Here is a 20,185-nt window from a genome sequence, read left to right as displayed (position 1 = left end):
ACCGGTTTTATTACATAAACATTTTAAAAGTTATCACACTTAGAAAAGCTGTTAAATTAACCAGTGGTATTGCATTGACTGTTATTACAGGGCATTACAAGTGTTATCCGTTTTGTAGTAAGAGTTTTGAAATGACCACTTACATTAAAAAAATGTATCAAAAAATGTTATTCATTTTGTGATAAGTACCAAATAAAACAAGGTTATACAGTGAAGTGCCCCTGAGTTTATAGCTTCACCAGAAATGGAAATGAAAGAATAGAGAAGGTATGTAATGATTCAATCTGACAGCAAATATTACGTTTGTGTCTAGATAGATAGATGTCATGGCTCACGCAATGTTAACATCTGACACATACACACACACATTAATGGGCATTGCCTGTGCTGCATTTCACGACAAGGTATTTAACATAGCACTGCCAAGCAGTCAGCCTTTTAAAGTGCTTCCCAGAGAAAGCAATGGAGCCACCTGATGCCCATACTTGGAGAGGAAGCATAGCTACTATGGTATGTGATAAATGCCAGCACTACATGAAGTCTGTTACTATTAAAATAACACATGTAAGATGCTGAACAACATTACAAAACACAAAATTCTAAGTCAGAAGATTCCTGTGTATATTTTTCAATGGTGCAAAGTACTTAAAGTCAAAAATACTTGAAAAAAAGTACTACTTATGTCGTTTTTTGGGGTATCTGTACTTTACTATTTATATTTTTGACAACTTTTACTTTTATTCACTACATTCCGAAAGAACATTTGGTACTTTTTACTCCATACATCTTTCCTGAAACTCAAAAGTACTCGTTACATTTTGAATACTTAGCAAGACAGGAAATGGTCCAATTCACGCAGGTATCAAGAGAACATCCCTGGTCATCCCCTGCCTGTGATCTAGGCGGACTCACGAAACACACATGCTTCGTTTGAAAATTATGTCTGAGTGCTGGCTATCCATAAATACATTTTTTTTAAACAAGAAAATGGTCTGCTTTGCTTAATATAAGGGATTTTAAATTATTTATACTTTTACTAAAGTATATTTTAACAATTACTTTTACTCTCGATACTGAAATATATTTCAAACAAAATACTTTTAGACTTCTACTCAAGTAGTATTTTACTGGGTGACTTTCACTTTTGTTTGAGTCAATTTATGTTAAACTATCTTTACTTTTACTTTAGTCTCGTATGACAATCGGGTACTTTTCCCACCGCTGATATTTTATGGGCGTAGCCCAGTCGCATGTTTTCGCAGCAAATGATATGACGTTGCCGTTTCCATGTTCTTGTCAAGCTTGGACAGCGCATTCCTTGAAACTGTGGGCCATAAACGGTATGTAAGGGCCCAAAATATCGAGATTACCAACGATGCAACTTGAATTTTAAAACAAGCTATGGAAATATTTTACACATTCTGAACAATCAATAAAATGTATAATTAGTGGTCATCTCTGCTAGCGCGAACTGTCATTTGGAGTGGAAAACAGCGAGCCGATTAGCACGCTAGCTAGCTACCGTTACTGCTGATCGAGGTCGCGACATTTAGTTAAGCTAAATTGTGTTTTGGTTAGCAACTGCAATTATGTATAAGAATTTTGCTAGATAGCTTAGCTTTATTGTTTATATATCGGTAACTTAGCTAATGCAAGTAAGTTAGCTAACTGGTAGTTGGCCATTAAGTAGCCAGCATTAGCTGCTAGTTGACGTGTTGCAACAGCTGGTTAACAGGCTAGCTAGCTAACGTTACCTTTTAACATAACAAGCTAAATTGCAAAGTTTCTACTTTTTGCCAAATGATGCACAGGTAAAACTAAAAACACTTTTGCTAGGTTGGGAAATGATAACTGTCTTGTACAGAGCCATTCAGTTTGTGTGGGCGGGTGTCAAAATAGTTGTTATTATTTGATGCACATAATGTCACTCAACGTTACATTTACAAATTCACCAGAGGGGGATTGCCATACCCATGCACGTAATTGATATCCTAGAATAATATAGTAGACCTAGCTAAAAACAAGCATGTCTCTCCAAAGTGAACACCTGTAATTCTTTACCATAATAATACCAACACTGTGTTTTCTTTCAGATCTTTAACTCCAACTTGGCCAGCCAGGTGTTGTAGACAGTGTGGTGTGGCCGTCAGTGCACCCCAGCCTGGGTGCAATGTTCCTCAGCTCCACATGAGCTCTACTATGTGGTACATCATGCAATCTATTCAAAGTAAATATTCCCTGTCCGAGCGGCTCATCCGCACCATTGCTGCCATACGCTCTTTCCCACACGACAATGTGGAGGATCTTATTCGAAGGGTAGGTTGGCTGGTTGGCTTATCTTTGAACTGTAGAGATGAAATGTTAACACGAACACCACTGTACTTATCTAATTTGTTGTGTCACAGAGTTGACTTGTTTGTAGTAAAATAACTCCCTCAACCTCACATTCTCTCTGCACGTTTTTAATTGTGTCAATGTTTTGTAGTTTCATTGCTATCTTTTAACTATGCCACAATTTTGAGTGCCTGATGTTATTCAGTTGAATATGACTTGTTGTGTCTGGGATCGGTATCTATTCATATTTTGCATACTGTTGAAAATGACATAATTGCATGTCGACCTTCAGGGAGCTGACGTGAACCGTATGCACGGCACTCTGAAGCCCTTGCACTGTGCCTGTATGGTGGCGGATGCCGACTGTGTCGAGTTGTTGTTGGAGAAAGGCGCAGAGGTATGTATGGTGGCATGGTTTTAACTCTCACTCATCCAACTTTAACTTTGTTTGAAAATATTTAGCTACGTGCTTAGCCTGTGGTGTTATGTTGTAATGTTCAAAAAAAAAAGTTAAACATCCTGAGGAAATATATATTTTGTTGTTTTTATACTGTACATGCTGCAGGCATCGATACATCTAAACCTGCTCTTGATTACTCCCACTTGAATCCCCTTCACCTGAATCTCAGAAAATAATAGTGGATCTCTTATCTTTGAACTTAGGTCTATAATAGCTGCTATTTGTTACTATGTAATGCCTCCAATTGTAAAATATACCATGCTCTCTCTCCCTTTCTCAAATGGACTGACAAAGTTTTATTGTATTCTGTGAATCCCCTACCTGTCTTCTCAGGTGAATGCCCTGGACGGCTACAACCGCACAGCGCTGCACTACGCAGCAGAGAAGGACGAGGGCTGTGTGGAACTCCTCCTAGAGTACGGGGCCCAGCCCAATGCATTGGATGGCAACAAGGACACCCCGCTACACTGGGCGGCCTTCAAGGACAACCCTGAGTGCGTCAGGGCTCTGCTGGAGAGCAGTGCCTGCCCAAACGCACGGGACTACAACAATGACACTCCGTTAAGCTGGGCCGCCATGAAAGGCAACCTAGAGAGTGTGAGGGTTCTGTTAGAATACGGAGGCCAGGTCCATGTTACTAACCTAAAAGGCCAGACACCCATCTCTCGCCTGGTGGCCCTACTTGCCAGGGGCCTGGGGGCAGAGCAGGAGGAGGAGTGTCTGGAGCTGCTGTATAAGGCAGCGGGGAGGTTTGAGATCCGCCGGGCAGATGGTACCTTACCCAGGGAGCTCAGTAAGGATCCCCAGCTCCTGGCCAAACTGACCAGTATGGTGGCTGAAGCACCGACGCTACGCGCGCTGTCACGGTGTGCTGTCAGACAGAGCCTGGGGGTGAGGTTCCTCCCCACTGCAGTCAAAGAGCTACCTTTACCAGAGTCAGTCAAAGAGTACTTACTGCTGAGAGACTGAACTTACAGGGGGTGGGACTAGAGGTGACAGGATGTTTAATCACTATCAATTGTATTCAGACTGGAAATCTGTGCTTGGCTCAAATTAGCTCAGAGTTGCACGCACCTATGTCACCTATTTAACAGTTTATGATGCATATATTCAGACAACATTTCTCCGTAATGAGGAATGATGTTGATTCTAGATAGTATGAGGTGTTGTAGGCAGTCCAAAAGGTCACAGTGAGAAGAGGAAGTACTTAGTTCTTATGTGGTTGTATGTGTAAAATTTGAGTGATTCGCTTTTTCTCAGTGCTTCCCTCTCCGTCAGTGGGTCTGCAGAATCAGCCTTGCAATCCTAAAAAACAGTGTAAAATATGGAATTGCATTTCATTCAATGTTGCATTTCATAATAACTGAGTATAATCACTCTTCATGTTACAAAATAATAAAAAATTGTAGATTACAATTAAAATCACTAATATATTATAGAAATCAGTGTGCCGGGTAATGTTGTTCCATAATGTTGATTAACAGATATGTGACTTATACAAAATCATCTGTATCATATAGCACTTCCTGGCAGGATTGGGGTCAATTCTGAATTAAGTTGCAAATTGGTGTTTAATTCCATTCTTGAATTTGAATTGGCCACACCCCACAGGAAGCAGAATTTGAATTACATTAAGTATAATTAAATTAATTGAAATTCAAATGGATTATTTATTGCATACATCATTCTGCACATGTTTATTTTGGCATGTATGGTTACCAATACTATATTTAAAACTCATTATCCTTCAAAGAGTTTACTATAATTACAGTGGTTTGGAATATTGTAAGATCATTTTGAAGGTTGTCTATAATAATTCAAATTCACTTACATGTTATTAGATCAAATAAAAATGTTTTCCAGAATGCATTAGCTCAACCACTCAACATCTCATGACAAAAATACAAACATCTGTGAGTTATAATAAAGCAAATATTTGAAATGGTAACTGTATTCTTCAGTAAGAGGTGGCAGATGCTTCTGGCAAAATATTTGTCAAAGGAATGAAACTTGATGTTTCATATCTAATTTTGAATTGGTTTTTAATTGAATTCTACTTTCATTCAAATTCTTCTTCCTGTCGAGTGTGGCGAATTTCAATTCAGAAATTCTGTATTGACCCCAACCCTGCATCCTGGACTAAATATATGGGTATGCCAGCCGGTCAAATATATGTGTCAAAATGTGATTTGCTATTTGTGTTAGCTATACACTGTACCTTTTCCATTCAAAAATGTGTATGTTGGCTTATTTTAGTTGAAGTATGCTGATGTACTGCCAACTATAGATATTTTTTCTATAGAACCTAGGTAAACTTTTATTTTATAATTTTTACATCAGGATTTTCCATGGTGCTTTTTCTTGGTCCAAAACTTTGTGCACCACAGATTTAAATGTGACCATAAACAATGTAACCAGCAAATCATATAAAGGTATTTTTCAAAATTGTTTATTTTAGGCAAAAGCTTTCAGTAATTGTAGAAATTGTCATAGTGGCATGAATTTGGATGTTTTTTAAAATTGTATTTAAAATATATAAACTATAGAAGCTTTGACCAATGTACTTTGGTTTGTAGTGAAACTCAAGTGACACAGTTGTTTAATGTGTTTGTTTCTGTTTGCTTGTTTGCCAGGTGTGTACATGCATAACATTGATAGTTCATTTGGTTCTCTTAGACACCAATGTAAACATACGAAGTGCATTTTTCTGTTAAATAATGAAAAAAAATAAGTAAACGCCTTCCCTTATACTATGTACCGCCTTACTGTTGTTTTTATGTTATTTTAGTTTAGACACCAAAAACTCCTAGGGGATATTGGCAACAACTTATCATGTGGTTTCATCACATGCAATTTTGAATTTGTCCAGCAGGAGTCTTTAGTCTGCAACAGTGCCTTCAGAATGTATTCATACCCTTTGATTTATTCCACATTTTGTGTTAGCCTGAAATCCAAATTTGTAAAAAAAAAAAATGATTCTCACCCATCTATGCAATAACCCATACTCACAAAGTGAAAACATGTTTTTAGAAATGTTTGCTAATTTATTGATAATAAAAATACATGTCTCATATACATAAGTATTCACACCCCTGAGTCAATACATGTTAGAATCAAATTTGGCAGTGATTACAGCTGTGAGTCTTTCTGGGTAACGCTCTAAGAACTTTGCACACCTGGATTGTACAATATTTGCACATTATTCTTTTGATATATTTTTTGAGCTCTGTCAAGTTGCTAAATGACTATTTTCAAGTCTTCCCATAGATTTTCAAGCCAATTTAAGTACAAATGGTAACTAGGCCACTCAGCAACATTCAATGTTATCTTGTTAAGCAACTCCAGTGTATATTTGGCCTTGTGTTTTAGGTTATTGTCCTGCTGAAAGGTTCATTTGTTTCCCAGTGTCTGTTGGAAAGCAGAATGAACTAGGTTTTCCTCTAGGATTTTGCCTGTGCTTAACTCTATTTAGTTTATTTTTATCATAAAAAACTTCCTCGTCTTTGCCAATGACAAGCATACACAACATGATGCAGTCACCACTATGCTTGAAAATATAGAGAGTGGTACTCAGTGATGTGTTGTGTTGGATTTGCCCCAAACATAACGATTTATTTTCAGGACATTTCTTTGCCAATTTTTTTGCAGTCTTACTTTAGTTCCTTATTGCAAACAGGATACATGTTTTGAAGTATTTGGATTTTGTACAAGCTTCCTTTTCTCGCTGTCATTTATGTTAGTATGTTGTTAATCCATCCTCAGTTTTCTCGAATCCCAGCCATTAAACTCTGTAACTGTTTTAAAGTCACAATTGGCCTCATGGTAAAATCCCTGACCCGTTTCCTTCCACATTGCAACTGAGTTAAGAAGGACGCCTGTATATTTGTAACTGCGTGTATTGATACACCATCCAAAGTGTAATTAATTACTTCACCGTGCTCAATGTCAGCTTTTCTTTAATGTAATTTTGTATCTTTCAATAGGTGCCCTTCTTTGCGAGGCATTGGAAAACCTCCCTGGTCTTTGTGATTGAATCTGTGTTTGAAATGCACTGCTTGACTGAGGGACCGTACAGATAATTGTATGTGTGGGGTACAGAGATGAGGTAGTCATTCTAAAATCATGTTAAAGACTATTATTGCACACAGAATGAGTCTATGCAATTTTTACTCCTGAACTTATTTAGGCTTGTCATAACAAAGGGTTTGAATACTTATTGACTTGACATTTCAGCTTTATATTTTTAATTAATTTGTAAATCAGTCTAAAAACAATTCAATTTTGACATTAATGGGGTATTTTTTGTTGGCCAGTGACACAACATCTCAATTGAATCTATTTAAAATTCAGGCTGTAACACAACAGAATGTGGAAAATGTCAAGGGGTGTGAATACTTTCTAAAGGCATTGAATAAATCTGTATTTGCTTAATAGCAGGAGATCTAAGTATAGCATTGAAAAACGTGTTAATAATCTTCAGTGATGTGTTATTGGGAAAATATGACAAGAAAGAAAGATTGGTTTAACAACATCTTGAGAAGTATATACTCTACTCAAAATGATTGTATACATCTTGTGCCAAAATTACATCCTATTTACAGGATAATACAGTGTACTCTTGTATGCCATTGTTGGTGTGGCACCACTGAAGATGTGACAGTTGAATTGTTGTAAACAAGATATATTTCACTGTTTAATCTGTATTTACAGTGGCTGCCACTCTAATTTTTAACTTTATCGTCACTGTGTAAAAACACAAAGCAATTGGACAAATTTCAAATCCTGCCTTTGTTTTAATTGGCTACTTCCCCTTTGATGACATAAGAGCAGGTTCAAAAGTACCACTCAATAATAATCCTTTGTTGAGTTACTTCGGTATTGTCTCTCGATATTTCCAATGCTATATTTTGGCCCCATATCCCGACGAAGACAGGACGTTTGTTTCCCAGCCAGAGAAAAAAGGTTTGTCACTAGCTTCTATAGCCAGAAATTCATAAACCCTGCCCATTTCTACAATTGATCATCTTACATTATTATTTTTACTTTTACCTTAATCCTAACCTTAACCACACTGCTAACCTTATGCCTAACCATAAATTAAGACCAAAAATATCATGCATCTTTCTAATTTTGACTTTGTGGCTTTGGAATCTGACGTGGTGGCTATAGAAGCTAGTGGAAACCAGAAAAAAAGGGGGAGAATTTCTGGAAGGAAACTAAAGCAACACAGAGAGGAAGAAGGCCCCCTCTCAGCACTCTCTCACACTACCTTCCTTAAAAACAGGACAATACAGTAGTTATCATTCACTCACATCTGTTCAATGTCTGGATTGTCTTCACATTGGTGCTACTGTAAATGTTCAATACAATGCACATTTCTACTACAGCAAGAATCAAAAGTTTGGACACTTTTCAGGGTTTTTCTTATGTTTAAATCTATTTTCTACATTGTAGAATAATAGTGAAGACATCAGAACTATGAAAAAACACAAGGAATCATGTAATAACCAAAAACGTGTTAAACAAATCAAATTATGTGTTGTATTTGAGTTTCTTCAAAGTAGCCACCCTTTGCCTTGATGACAGCTTTGCACACTCTTGGCTTTCTCTTCATGAGTTAATCACCTGGTGTGCCTCGTTAAAAGTTCATTTGTGGAATTTCTTTCCTTAATGCAGTTGTGTTGTGACAAAGTAGGGGTGGTATACAGAAGATAGCCCTATTTGATAAAAGACCAAGTCCATATTATGGCAAGAACAGATCAAACGACAATCCATCATTACTTTAAGACATGAAGGTCAGTCAATCTTGAACATTTCTTCAAACGCAGTCACAAAAACCATCAAGCGCTATGATAAAACTGGCTCTCATGAGGACCGCCACAGGAAAGGAAGACCCAGTGTTACCTCTGCTGCAGAGGATAAGTTCATGAGAGTTACCATCCTCAGAAATTTGCTTCACAGAGTTCAAGTAACAGACACATTTCTACATCAACTGTTCAGAGGACACTGCGTGAATCAGGTCTTCATGGTCGAATTGTAAAGAAACCACTACTAAAGACACCAATAATAAGAAGAGACTTGCTTGGGCCAAGAAACATGAGCAATGGACCGGTTGAAATCTGTCCTTTGGTCTGATGAGTCCAAATTTCAGATTCTTGGTTCCAACCGCCATGTCTTTGTGAGACGCAGAGTAGGTGAACGAATGATCTTTGCATGTGTGGTTCCCACAGTAAAGCATGGAGGAGGAGGTGTGAGGGTGTTGGGGTGCTTTGCTGGTGACACTGTCAGTGATTTATTTAGAATTCAAGGCACACTTAACCAGCATGGCTACCACAGCATTGTGCAGCGATACACCATCCCATCTGGTTTGTGCTTAGTGGGACTATCATTTGTTTTTCAACAGGACAATGACCCAACACACCTTCAGGCTGTGTAAGGGCTATTTGACCAAGGAGAGTGATGGAGTGCTGCATCAGATGATCTGGCTTCCAAAAAAATGCAAATGAATTACTCAACAATCATACAATGTGACTTTCATACAATGTGACTTTCTGGAATTTTGTTTTAGATTCCATCTCTCACAGTTGAAGTGTACCTATGATAAAAATTACAGACCTCTACATGCTTTGTAAGTAGGAAAACCTGCAAAATTGGCAGTGTATCAAATACTTGTTCTCCCCACTGTATATCAATCAGGCTTGGAAATGTAAAACAGAAAGATTTTTTAAAAGAGAAAATGAAATTAAAAACGATAGGAGAAAATGTGACATTTTAAATGTGACAGAGCATTGTTGTAACTGCCCTCACCAGAGATGGTCTATAATGTTGTAACAATCCCTCACAACAGTGCTCCTTCTACACATAGCAATATAATAAACTGGGGTCATTCTAGTTCTGGAATCATTCTAGTTATGTGGCTCCACATGCCCAAGGTTGGAGGCAGGCCAGGCCAGTGGTTGTTATGCAAACTGTGATCTTAGGGACTGGATACATAATTCATTACATAGTCTGAGTTCGAAAGGCACCCTTTTCCCTTTTTTTTCCAACTTTTGACCAGGGCCAATAGTGCTCTAGTTAAAAGTAGTGCCCTATCTAGGAGATAGGGTGCCATTTGGGATGAAGACATGGTTTTCTTGTCCACAGACTCCTGGCTCAGTACAGAATATTGGAACAACACAGTTGGCAAACAAAGCAAATGAGCTGAAAATTTTATGTTAGCAATAATTATGAGCAACACTCATTGCTGGGTGGTGTCCTTGGGGAGAGAGTACAGTGTACTGGTAGTGTACAGTGTACTGTTTAAACAGTTTCTTATGTTGCATCTTGAATTGAATACCTGCTTCATGTGAACGGTTCTAAACTATGAATTTAGAACCGGACTGCTTATAAATCGACCAGCTTCTATTATAGCTTTAACAACTTTAGATTGATTGCAAACAAAGCTTTACACTGTGCACATTCCCTTTCCCAGAAACAGACAGTATCTATTATTCTATATAGACAAACTTCATGCATTTCATCGCCACATTCCAGAAACAGGTTTATTGAGGTAACCAAAACAGCTGCAAAAACAAAGGTGCCTGTTTTTTTGTTGTAAGTATGAGCAATGTGAGTATGAAATTCAGTGTTGTGTTCAGTCAGAAATATGGTAGGCTTATGACACCCCACTTCAAACATCTGCTACACAGGGTGAATAGAATAGAATATGTTGCCCCTGGGAAAAAATATTATACCATTTTGTATGCACCCCCTACTACATCTTAAAATAATTCATGTAGGCGTATGTAAAATAAAAAATACATAAAAAGCTTTGAAATAGGCCTAGTCTACTGTATTTTTTAAAAGTAAATTCCGTACACTGTTTTTTATTATTTGAGTAAAATTGACGACGAAGACCTCGACGTAGAACCTCGCGATGATTCAAGGAGGAGGGGAGTGTCAAATTCCAAGACTAGAGAAGAGGAGAGAGGGAGAGAGAGAGGGGCGCAACGGTGAGTTTGTAAACAGTATATCATTGTCAAAATGTACAATCCACGCGTAATTCCGATGGAAATGTGACATAGAAGTATTGAAAGTCGTTCCAGTTAGTGTGTACGTTTCTATCGTTGCGCTGTCGGCCATGAAATATGAGTGGGCAATTAACGTTAGTTGACAGAACTGTTGTGGTCTGTCTTCTCGCTCGCACTCGAGTGCATATTTTAGCTTTCTAGCTAACAAGTTGGTTAGTATTTAGCTAACTAAAGTGTCAACTAATTATTTATCAGCAAAACTACACGACTATATGACATGCTCATGTTGTCATGCATAAAGTTCGTTTTTGTTGATGAGGTTTTAGTCCTGCACATTGCTTTTCCCTGGCTGTGGTAGCGGCCTGTTCGAAGTTAGCACTGGGGAAAGTTATAGCTAGCGAAAACTCCCATCTTTTGAGTGGAATCGTCATGAACCAATCACATTCTTCTGTCAGAATTGATTGACAGCCCAATGAGCGATAAGGGTACGAGATCATGGTGATTGACATATCGGTAGCCAATCCTTGAAAAGAAAGGGCGGTCTCATGCGGGAAAAGGCAGGTCTTGTGTGTGTTAAGTGTATTCGGGTCTCAGCTAGCATGCTAACTTGGCTAGACATCTAATTTAGCCAGAAGTCTGATGGTTTCAACTTTTAGCAGAAGTTAAGTCATTGCGATTCTGCTTCTTGAGACGATGATTTCGATTCTGCTTATTGAGAAGAGAATTTTATAACTTTAGCTAACAATAAGTTTTCTCCAAGTTAAGCGATCCACACACCATGTGTAGCTGAAAGAATAACCTGCAATAAATTACAGTATAGTTTGATTCTTTAAAAACTGGGAGATTCAAATTCCTCTACATATACAATCCTCCATTCTATTGTAATATTGTTATCTGTATTGATATCTATACTGAACAAAAATATAAACGGAACATGTTAAGTGTTGGTCACATGTTTCATAAACTGAAATAAAAAATCCCAGAGATGTTCCTTAAGCACTAAATGCTTATTTATCTCCGATTTTGACCACAAATTTGTTTACATCCCTGTTAGTGAGCATTTCTCCTTTGCCAAGATAGACCACACCTGTCAGGGGGATGGATTATCAAGAAGTTGATTAAACAGTATGGTCATTACACAGGTGCACTTTGTGCTGGGCACAATTAAAGGCCACTCTAAAATGTGCAGTTTTGTCACAAAACACAATGCCACAGATGCCTCAGGTTTTGAGAGAGCGTACAGTTGGCATGCTGACTGCAGGAAAGTCCACCAGAGCTGCTGCCAGATAATTGAATATTAATTTCTCTACCATAAGCCGCGTCAATGTCGTTTTAGAGAATTTGGCAGTAGGTCCAACCGGCCTCACAACCGCACACCACGTGTATCCACGCCTGCCCATGACCTCCACATCCGACTTCTTCACTTGTGGCATCGTCTGAGATTCGCCACCCGGACAGCTGATAAAATTTTCAGAAACTGTCTCAGGAAAGCTCATCTGCATGCTCGTTGTCCTCACCAAGGTCTTGACCTGACTGCAGTTCGGTAGCGTAACCTACTTCAGTGGGCAAATGTTTACCTTTGATGGCCACTGGCATGCTGGAAAAGTGTGATCTTCAAGGAAGAATCCCGGTTTTAGCTGTATTGGGCAGATGGCAGACAGCATGTATGGCGTTGTGGGCGAGCGGGTTGCTGACGTCAACGTTGTGAACAGAGTGCCCCAGGTGGCGGTGGGGTTATTGTATGGGCAGGTATACGGACAACGAACACAATTGCATTTTATCGATGTCAATATGAATATGAGATACTGTGACAAGATCCTGAGGACCATTGTCATGCTATTCATCTGCCACCATCACCTCATGTTTCATCATGATAATGCACTGCCCCATGTCACAAGGATCTGTACACAATTCCTGCAAGCTGAAAATGTCCCAGTTCTTCCATGGCCTGCATACTCAACAGACATGTCACCCGTTGGGCATGTTTGGGAAGCTCTGGATCGACGTGTGTTCCAGTTCCTTCCAATATCCAGCAACTTCGCATAGCCATTCAAGAGGAGTGGGACAACGTTCCACAGGCCACAATCAACAGCCTGATCAACTTTATGTGAAGGATATGTGTTGCTCTGTGTGAGGCAAATGGTGGTCACACCAGACACTTACTGGTTTTCTGATCCACGCCCTACTTTTTTTTATTTTTAAAGTAATCTGTGACCTACAGATGCATTTCTGTATCCCTAGTTGTGAAATCCTTAGATTAGTGCCTAATGAATTTATTTGACAAGGCTCCCGAGTGGCTTGGTGGTCTAAGATTATTATTAGTAGAGTGCAGTGAGTGTGCATTGGAGCCAGTACAAGAATGTCAGTACAACAAAAAAGGGGGTCAATGCAAATATTCCAGGTAGCCATTTAATTAACTGCTCAGCAATCTTATGGCATGGGGGTAGAAGCTGTTCGGGAGCCTTTTGGTCTCAGACTTGCTGTGCAGAACAGCCTATGACTTGAGTGGCTGGAGTCTTTGACCATTTTTGGCTTTTCTCTGGCACCGTTTGGTAGAGAGGACCTGGATGGCACGGAGTTCGGCTCCAGTGATGTACGCACTCCACTTTGTAGCGCCGTAAGCACTCCCCTTTGTAGCACCTTTGGGTCGGATGCCAAGCACTTGCCATACCGAGCTGTGATGCAGCCAGTCAGGATGCTCTCAATGGTGCAGTGTAGAGGTCGACCGATTAATCAGAATGGCCGATTAATTAGGGCCGATTTCAAGTTTTCATAACAATCGGAAATCTGTATTTTATTTTTATTTTATATACCTTTTTATTTAACTAGACAAGTCAGTTAAGAACACATTCTTATTTTCAATGACGGCCTAGGAATGGTGGGTTAACTGCCTTGTTCAGGGCAGAACGACAGATTTTCACCTTGTCAGCTCGGGGGATCCAATCTTGCAACCTTATAGTTAACGAGTCCAACACAATAACGACCTGCCTCTCTCTCGTTGCACTCCACAAGGAGACTGCCTGTTACGCGAATGCAGTAAACCAAGGTAAGTTGCGAGCTAGCATTAAACTTATCTTATCACTAGTTAACTACACGTGGTTGATGATATTATCTAGCGTGTCCTGTGTTGCATATAATCTGACTGAGCACACAAGTATCTGACTGAGCGGTGGTAGGCAGAAGCAGGCGCGTAAACATTCATTCAAACAGCACTTTCGTGCGTTTTGCCAGCAGATCATCGTTGTGCGTCAAGCATTGCGCAAGCCTATTAACTCCCGAGATGAGGCTGGTGTGACCGAAGTGAAATGGCTAGCTGGTTAGCGCGCACTAACTAGAGGGACAGAAGCTATACTGTTACACTGGCAATACTAAAGTGCCTATAAGAACATCCAATAGCCAAAGGTTAATGAAATACAAATGGTATAGAGGGAAATAGTCCTATAATTCCTATAATAACTACAACCTAATTCTTCTTACCTGGGAATATTGAAGACTCATGTTAAAAGGAACCACCAGCTTTCATATGTTCTCATGTTCTGAGCAAGGAACTGAAACGTTAGCTTTCTTACATAGCACATATTGCACTTTTACTTCTCCAACACTTTGTTTTTGCATTATTTAAACCAAATTTAACATGTTTCATTATTTACTTGAGGCTAAATGGATTTTTATTGATGTATTATATTAAGTTAAATAAGTGTTCATTCAGTATTGTTGTAATTGTCATTATTACAAATAAGGGGGAAAAAAATCGGCGGATTTAATCGGTATCGGCTTTTTTGGTTCTCCAAGAATCGGTATCGGCGTTGAAAAATCATAATTGGTCGACCTCTAGTGCAATGTATAACTTTTTGAGTATTTGAGGGTCCATGTCTGGGACTTTGTCTGGTTCTGTGATGTGTCCATATTCACAAGTATTTGTTTGTCTGCTAAGTCAATAAAGATATCAAATCGAAGTGTGGTGTTATATCTGTGGTGCTGTCTAAGGCAATGCATCTCAGTGCTTGAGGCGTCACTACAGACACCCTGGTTTGAATCCAGGCTGTTTCACAACTGGTCGTGATTGGGAGTCCCATAGGACGGCGCGCAATTGGCCCAGCGTCTCCCGAGTTTGGCCGGTGTAGGCCGTAATTGTAAATAAGAATTTGTTCTTAACTGACTTGTCTAGTTAAATAAAAAATATATGCAACTCCAAGACTAGCTCATCACCAAGATTATGTTCAGGGGGAATCATCTGGGAGATGTACGAAGTTAGCACTGGTAGTTTTCGCTAGCTTTCCCCATTACTTTTTCCAATATTTTTTAGTTTACAGCCTTATTCTAAAATGTATTTAAATCCCCCCCCCCCTCCACACAATACCCCATAATGACAAAGCAAAAACAGGTTTTTATAAATTTTTGCAAATGTATTAAATAAAAAGAACACATTTACGTAAGTATTCATACCCTTTACTCAGTACTTTGTTGAAGCACCTTCGGCAGCGATTACAGCCTCGAGTCTTCTTTTGTATGACTCTACAAGCTTGGCACACCTGTATTTGGGGAGTTTCTCCCATTCTTCTCTTCAGATCCTCTCAAGCTCTGTCAGGTTGGATGGGGAGCGTCGCTGCACAGCCATTTTCAGGTCTCTCCAGGGATGTTAGATGGGTTCGAGTCTGGGCTCTGGCTGGGCCACTCAACAAAATTCAGAGACTTGTCCCGAAGCCAATACAATACAGGAGTGGCTATGTGCTTAGGGTCGCCGCTCTGCTACCTCCCGGGTGGCGCAGTGGTTAAGGGCGCTGTACTGCAGCGCCAGCTGTGCCATCAGAGACTCTGGGTTCGCGCCCAGGCTCTGTCGTAACCGGCCGCGACCGGGAAGTCCGTGGGGCGACGCACAATTGGCCTAGCGTCGCCCGGGTTAGGGAGGGCTTGGCCGGTAGGGATGTCCTTGTCTCATCGCGCACCAGCGACTCCTGTGGTGGGCCGGGCGCAGTGCGCGCTAACCAAGGTTGCCAGGTGCAAAGTGTTTCCTCCGACACATTGGTGCGGCTGGCTTCCGGGTTGGATGCGCGCTGTGTTAAAGAAGCAGTGCGGCTTGGTTGGGTTGTGTATCGGAGGACGCGTGACTTTCAACCTTCGTCTCTCCCAAGCCTGTACAGGAGTTGTAGAGATGAGACAAGCTAGTAGCTACTAAAAACAATTGGATACCATGAAATTGGGGAGAAAATGGGGTAAAAGAAATTAGGTGAACTTTTGACCCAGTCTGTGGTCCTGAGCGCTCTAGGGCAGGTTTTCATCAAGGATCTTTCTGTACTTTGCTCCGTTCATATTTCCCTCGATCCTGACTTTTCTCCCAGTCCCTGATGCTGAAAAACATCCTCACAGCATGCTTCACCGTAGGGACGGTATTGGCCAGATGATAAGCAGTGCCTGGCTTCCTCCAGATGTGACACTTTGCATTCAGGCCAAAGAGCTAATTCTTGGTTTCACCAGACCAGAGAATCTTGTTTCTCATGGTCTGCGAGTCCTTTCGTTGCCTTTTGGCAAACTCCAAGCAGGCTGTCATGTGGCTTTTACTGAGGAGTAGCTTACATCTAACAACTCTACCATAAAGGCCTGATTGTTGGAGTGTTGCAGAAATGGGAGAACATTCCAGAAGGACAACCATCTCCACAGAGGAGCTCTGTCAGAGTAACCATCGGGTTCTTGGTCACCTCCCTGACCAAGGCCCTTCTACCCCAATTGCTCAGTTTGGCCGGGCTGCCAGCTCTAGAATGATTCTTGGTGGTTCCAAACTTCCTCTGTTAAACAATGGAGGCCACAGCCACCATGCCTCCATCTTGGCAGTCCCCCACGATTGTAAAAAAATATATATTTGGAAGCTATAGAAATTAATTTATGAATGTCTACATTTGTTTTATTTATTATATTACAGACACCGTAAAGCTGCAATGTGCAACTTTTTTAACAACCCCTGACCAAATTCACATAGAAAAAATCAGTTATGCATTTGTCATTCTTATTGAAAGCAAGTCTATGATGTGTAGATTTTCTATGCTTCCCATTCTTAAGTTTAGTGTTTGCGTCTTCGATTTTGTACACCGGCTTCTAACAGCTGAAAATACAATAATTTAGGTTATTGAAAATATATTTCACTCCGCTTTAGATGGTACAATGATTCTCTACACCTGTGGGTCCCAAAGTTTTATAGTCCCGTACCCCTTAAAACATTCAACCTCCAGCTGCGTACCCCCTCTAGCACCAGGGTCAGCGCACTCTCAAATGTTATTTTTTGCCATCATTGTAAGCCTGCCACACACACACTAAACAATACATTTATTAAACATCAGAATGAGTGAGTTTTTGTTACAACCCGGCTCGTGGGAAGTGACAAAGAGCTCTTATAGGACCAAGGTACAAATAATAATCTAATTATAGTAATAATTATCAATAATTTTGCTCATTATTTAGCCATCTTACATAAACTTTATTTGAAAATTGTGAATAACTCATCACAGGTTAATGAGAAGGGTGTGCTTGAAAGGATGCTCATAACTCTGCAATTTTGGGTTGTATTGGAGAGAGGCTCAGTCTTAAATAATTTTCCATACACAGTCTGTGCCTGTATTTAGTTTTAATGCTTGTGAGGGCCAAGAATCCACTCTCACATAGGTACATGGTTGCAAAGGGCATCAGTGTCTTAATAGCAAGATATGGCAAGAAACTGAGCGCAGCCCTATCCAGAAATCTGTCAGTGGCTTTTGATTTAAATTAAATTTTCACAGGACCGCTTGCTGCAATATCCTTGAGGCTCTCTTGTTCAGATATCTGTAAGTGGACTGGAAGCAGTGCATGAAAGGAATAACGAATCCAGTTGTTTGTGTCATCCGTTTCGGGAAAGTACCTGCGTAATTGCGCACCCAGCACTCGAATGCTTCGCTATATCACATTTGACATTGTCCGTATGCGTGAGTTAATTTGCACACACACAAATCATACAATGATGGAAAGACCTGTGTGTTGTCCTTGTTAATGCAGACAGAGAAGAGCTCCAACTTCTTAATCATAGCCTCAATTTTGTCCTGCACATTGAATATAGTTGCGGAGAGTCCCTGTAATCCTAGATTCAGATCATTCAGGCGAGAAACTCGTCATCATGCAAGCGGTCAGACAAGTGAAAATGATGGTCAGTAAAGACAACTTTAAGCCTGTCTCTCGTGTCAATACTTTGCCCCATAATAACCAGCGCACTTTCTGTATGTTGTAAAAGCGTTACATGTTCACTGCCCATATCATTGCATAATGCAGAAAATACACGAGAGTTCTGTGGCCTTGATTTAACAAAGTTAACCATTTTCACTGTAGTGTTCAAAATGTCTTTCAAACTGTCAGGCATTCCTTTGGCAGTAAGGGCCTCGGTGGATGCTGCAGTGTACTCAAGTGGCGTCGGGTGCAACTCTTTGCACGCGCGTTACCACTCCACTATGTCTCCCTGTCATGGCTTTTGCACCATCAGTACAGATACCAACACATCTTGACCACAAGTCCATTTGATGTCACAAAGCTGTCCAGTACTTTAAAAATATCCTCTCCTGTTGTCCTGGTTTGCAGAAGATGTCTTAATTGACACCCCTCCCCCCCACTCATCCAGATGTAACTCATATAATTCACTGGCTTGTATGCGAACCAGTAATTGTTTCAAAACATCTCCTGTCATGTCACTGATGCGTTGTGAAACAGTGTTGTTTGATGAAGGCATTGTCTATATAGTTTGTTTGGCCTTTTCCCCCAGCATTGTCCCAGCTATATCCTCTGCAGCAGGAAGAATTAAGTCCTCCACAATAGTATGGGGCTTGCCTGTTCTAGCCACTCGGTAGCTCACCATATAAGACACTTCTAGCACCTTCTTATGAAGGGTATCTGTTGCAGTTTATACATGTCTTACTACTCAAGGCTTAATTCTCGCTCAAAAAACTCCTGAGGCTTTTTTTTTCAGATTGGCATGTTTTGTTTCTAAATGTCTGCACAAGAGTGAAGGTTTCATCGAGTTGTGAGATAGCCACTGTGTATTATATGTGCAAAAGAACTGAGGAAAGGCACCCAATATAAGTGAACCCCAAATCAATGTAGTTCTCATCATATTTGCACCTCTTCGATTGTCCAGCGTCCCTGTCTGTTGTTCGGTGCTGTCCCGGGTGAAGGGGCAGTAGCTCTTTGGCCGTGTCAGATTCACAACTGTAAGTGTCCATGCTAGCTGGGCTAAGTACAACATGTAGAATTACTGATGTTAGCTTTGGATGTGCTTGTGGAAGCTGAACAACTTGTGTCGTCGACAGGTCCAGGTGTAGTATTGCTGGTCGTAGCAGTACTACCAGTAGAGGTGGTATGTGTGTCTCTATGGAAACGGGCCTATTTCTTTTTTTTTAACCATTTATACATTTTTTTTAATGGAATGAGCGTCTGCTACGTTTGGCTTCATACGGACCGTTATTGGAATTCCCGCGAGAGAGTAATGTGATTGGATGTTAATTATTTGACAAGACTACCTTTTATTTGACATTGTGTTATTTTAATTTTGGCAGTGAAACGAGGCTACTCAGGCGAGTCAAAAACCTCACCCAAAATGTATAGCCCCGTTGGAAAATATAAATGAACTGTTTGAAAATGGGGGGAAATGTCAAAATTATTATTTTTAAATGTGAATCACATTTTTATTTGGCGTACCTCCAACAGCCTTGCGCATACCCCTGGGGAATACCTACTCTACACAATTGCTTGTTTTGTCACATAAATTGAAATTAGGCGAACTATTAGTATTTTAGCAACCAGGCAATATTGTATATTGTACCTTTTTTATTTTTTATTAATACTTTTAAAATGATATGCCTATTATGAGGCAAATATATATATATATATATTTTTTTAAATACACAGATTATTTTTTTTAAACATACTGAGTTATAGTTCTTATAAGGAAATCAGTCAATTGAAATAAATTCGTTAGGCCCTGATCTATGGGTTCACATGACCAGGAATACAGAAATTAATCTGTTGGTCACCAATACTTTTGGTCATGTAGTGTATGTGGACTCCTGCTCATCGAACGTCTAATTTCTAAATCATGGGCATTAATATGTAGTTGCTTCCCCCTTTGCTGCTATAACAGCCTACAGTCGTGACCAAAAGTTGAAAATGACACAAATATACATTTTCATAAAGTCTGCTGCCTCAGTTTGTATGATGGCAATTTGCATATACTACAGAATGTTATGAAGAGTAATCCGATGAATTTCAATTAATTGCGAAGTCCCTATTTGCCATGCAAATGAACTGAAACCCCAAAAAACATTTCCACTGCATTTCATCCCTGTCACAAAAGGACCAGCTGACATCATGTCAG

General features: G+C 39.9%; 2 protein-coding genes across 6 annotated transcripts in view; both read left to right on the top strand.

Annotated features, from left to right (window-relative positions):
- Nucleotides 1-1,186: 1,186 nt before the first annotated feature.
- On the top strand, nt 1,187-5,549 carry asb8 (ankyrin repeat and SOCS box containing 8). Of its 2 annotated transcripts, none has more exons than XM_035739365.1 (4): nt 1,187-1,340; nt 2,094-2,316; nt 2,627-2,731; nt 3,128-5,549. In XM_035739365.1, exons 1-4 carry the CDS (start codon nt 1,288-1,290, stop codon nt 3,761-3,763), a joined length of 1,017 nt encoding a protein of 338 aa, XP_035595258.1. In that variant the 5' UTR covers nt 1,187-1,287; the 3' UTR covers nt 3,764-5,549. The 2 variants fall into 2 exon arrangements, with proteins under 2 accessions (XP_035595258.1, XP_035595259.1); XM_035739366.2 differs by lacking the exon at nt 1,187-1,340 and adding an exon at nt 1,678-1,811.
- Nucleotides 5,550-10,679: 5,130 nt separating this feature from the next.
- The window catches only part of atf7a (activating transcription factor 7a), a 51,359-nt gene continuing 41,853 nt past the window's right edge, over nt 10,680-20,185 (top strand). For all 4 annotated transcript variants that reach the window (XM_035739364.2, XM_035739361.2, XM_035739363.2 and 1 more), the window contains exon 1: nt 10,680-10,785. The gene's annotated coding sequence lies outside the window, so the exon portion shown is untranslated. The remainder of the gene's footprint in view (nt 10,786-20,185) is intronic.

This window comes from Oncorhynchus keta, chromosome 27, assembly GCF_023373465.1.
Source record: "Oncorhynchus keta strain PuntledgeMale-10-30-2019 chromosome 27, Oket_V2, whole genome shotgun sequence".
Classification (NCBI taxonomy): Eukaryota; Metazoa; Chordata; class Actinopteri; order Salmoniformes; family Salmonidae; genus Oncorhynchus; species Oncorhynchus keta.
This window is presented reverse-complemented; position numbering and strand designations above follow the sequence as displayed.

Excerpts from the sequence above, each read along its gene's own strand:
- asb8 (XM_035739365.1), top strand. The coding sequence starts at position 1,288 with ATGTTCTTGTCAAGCTTGGACAGCGCATTCCTTGAAACTGTGGGCCAT. Across the intron at positions 1,341-2,093 it reads GAAACTGTGGGCCATAAACG|ATCTTTAACTCCAACTTGGC; the intron begins GTATGTAAGGGC and ends GTTTTCTTTCAG. Across the intron at positions 2,732-3,127 it reads TGTTGGAGAAAGGCGCAGAG|GTGAATGCCCTGGACGGCTA; the intron begins GTATGTATGGTG and ends CTGTCTTCTCAG.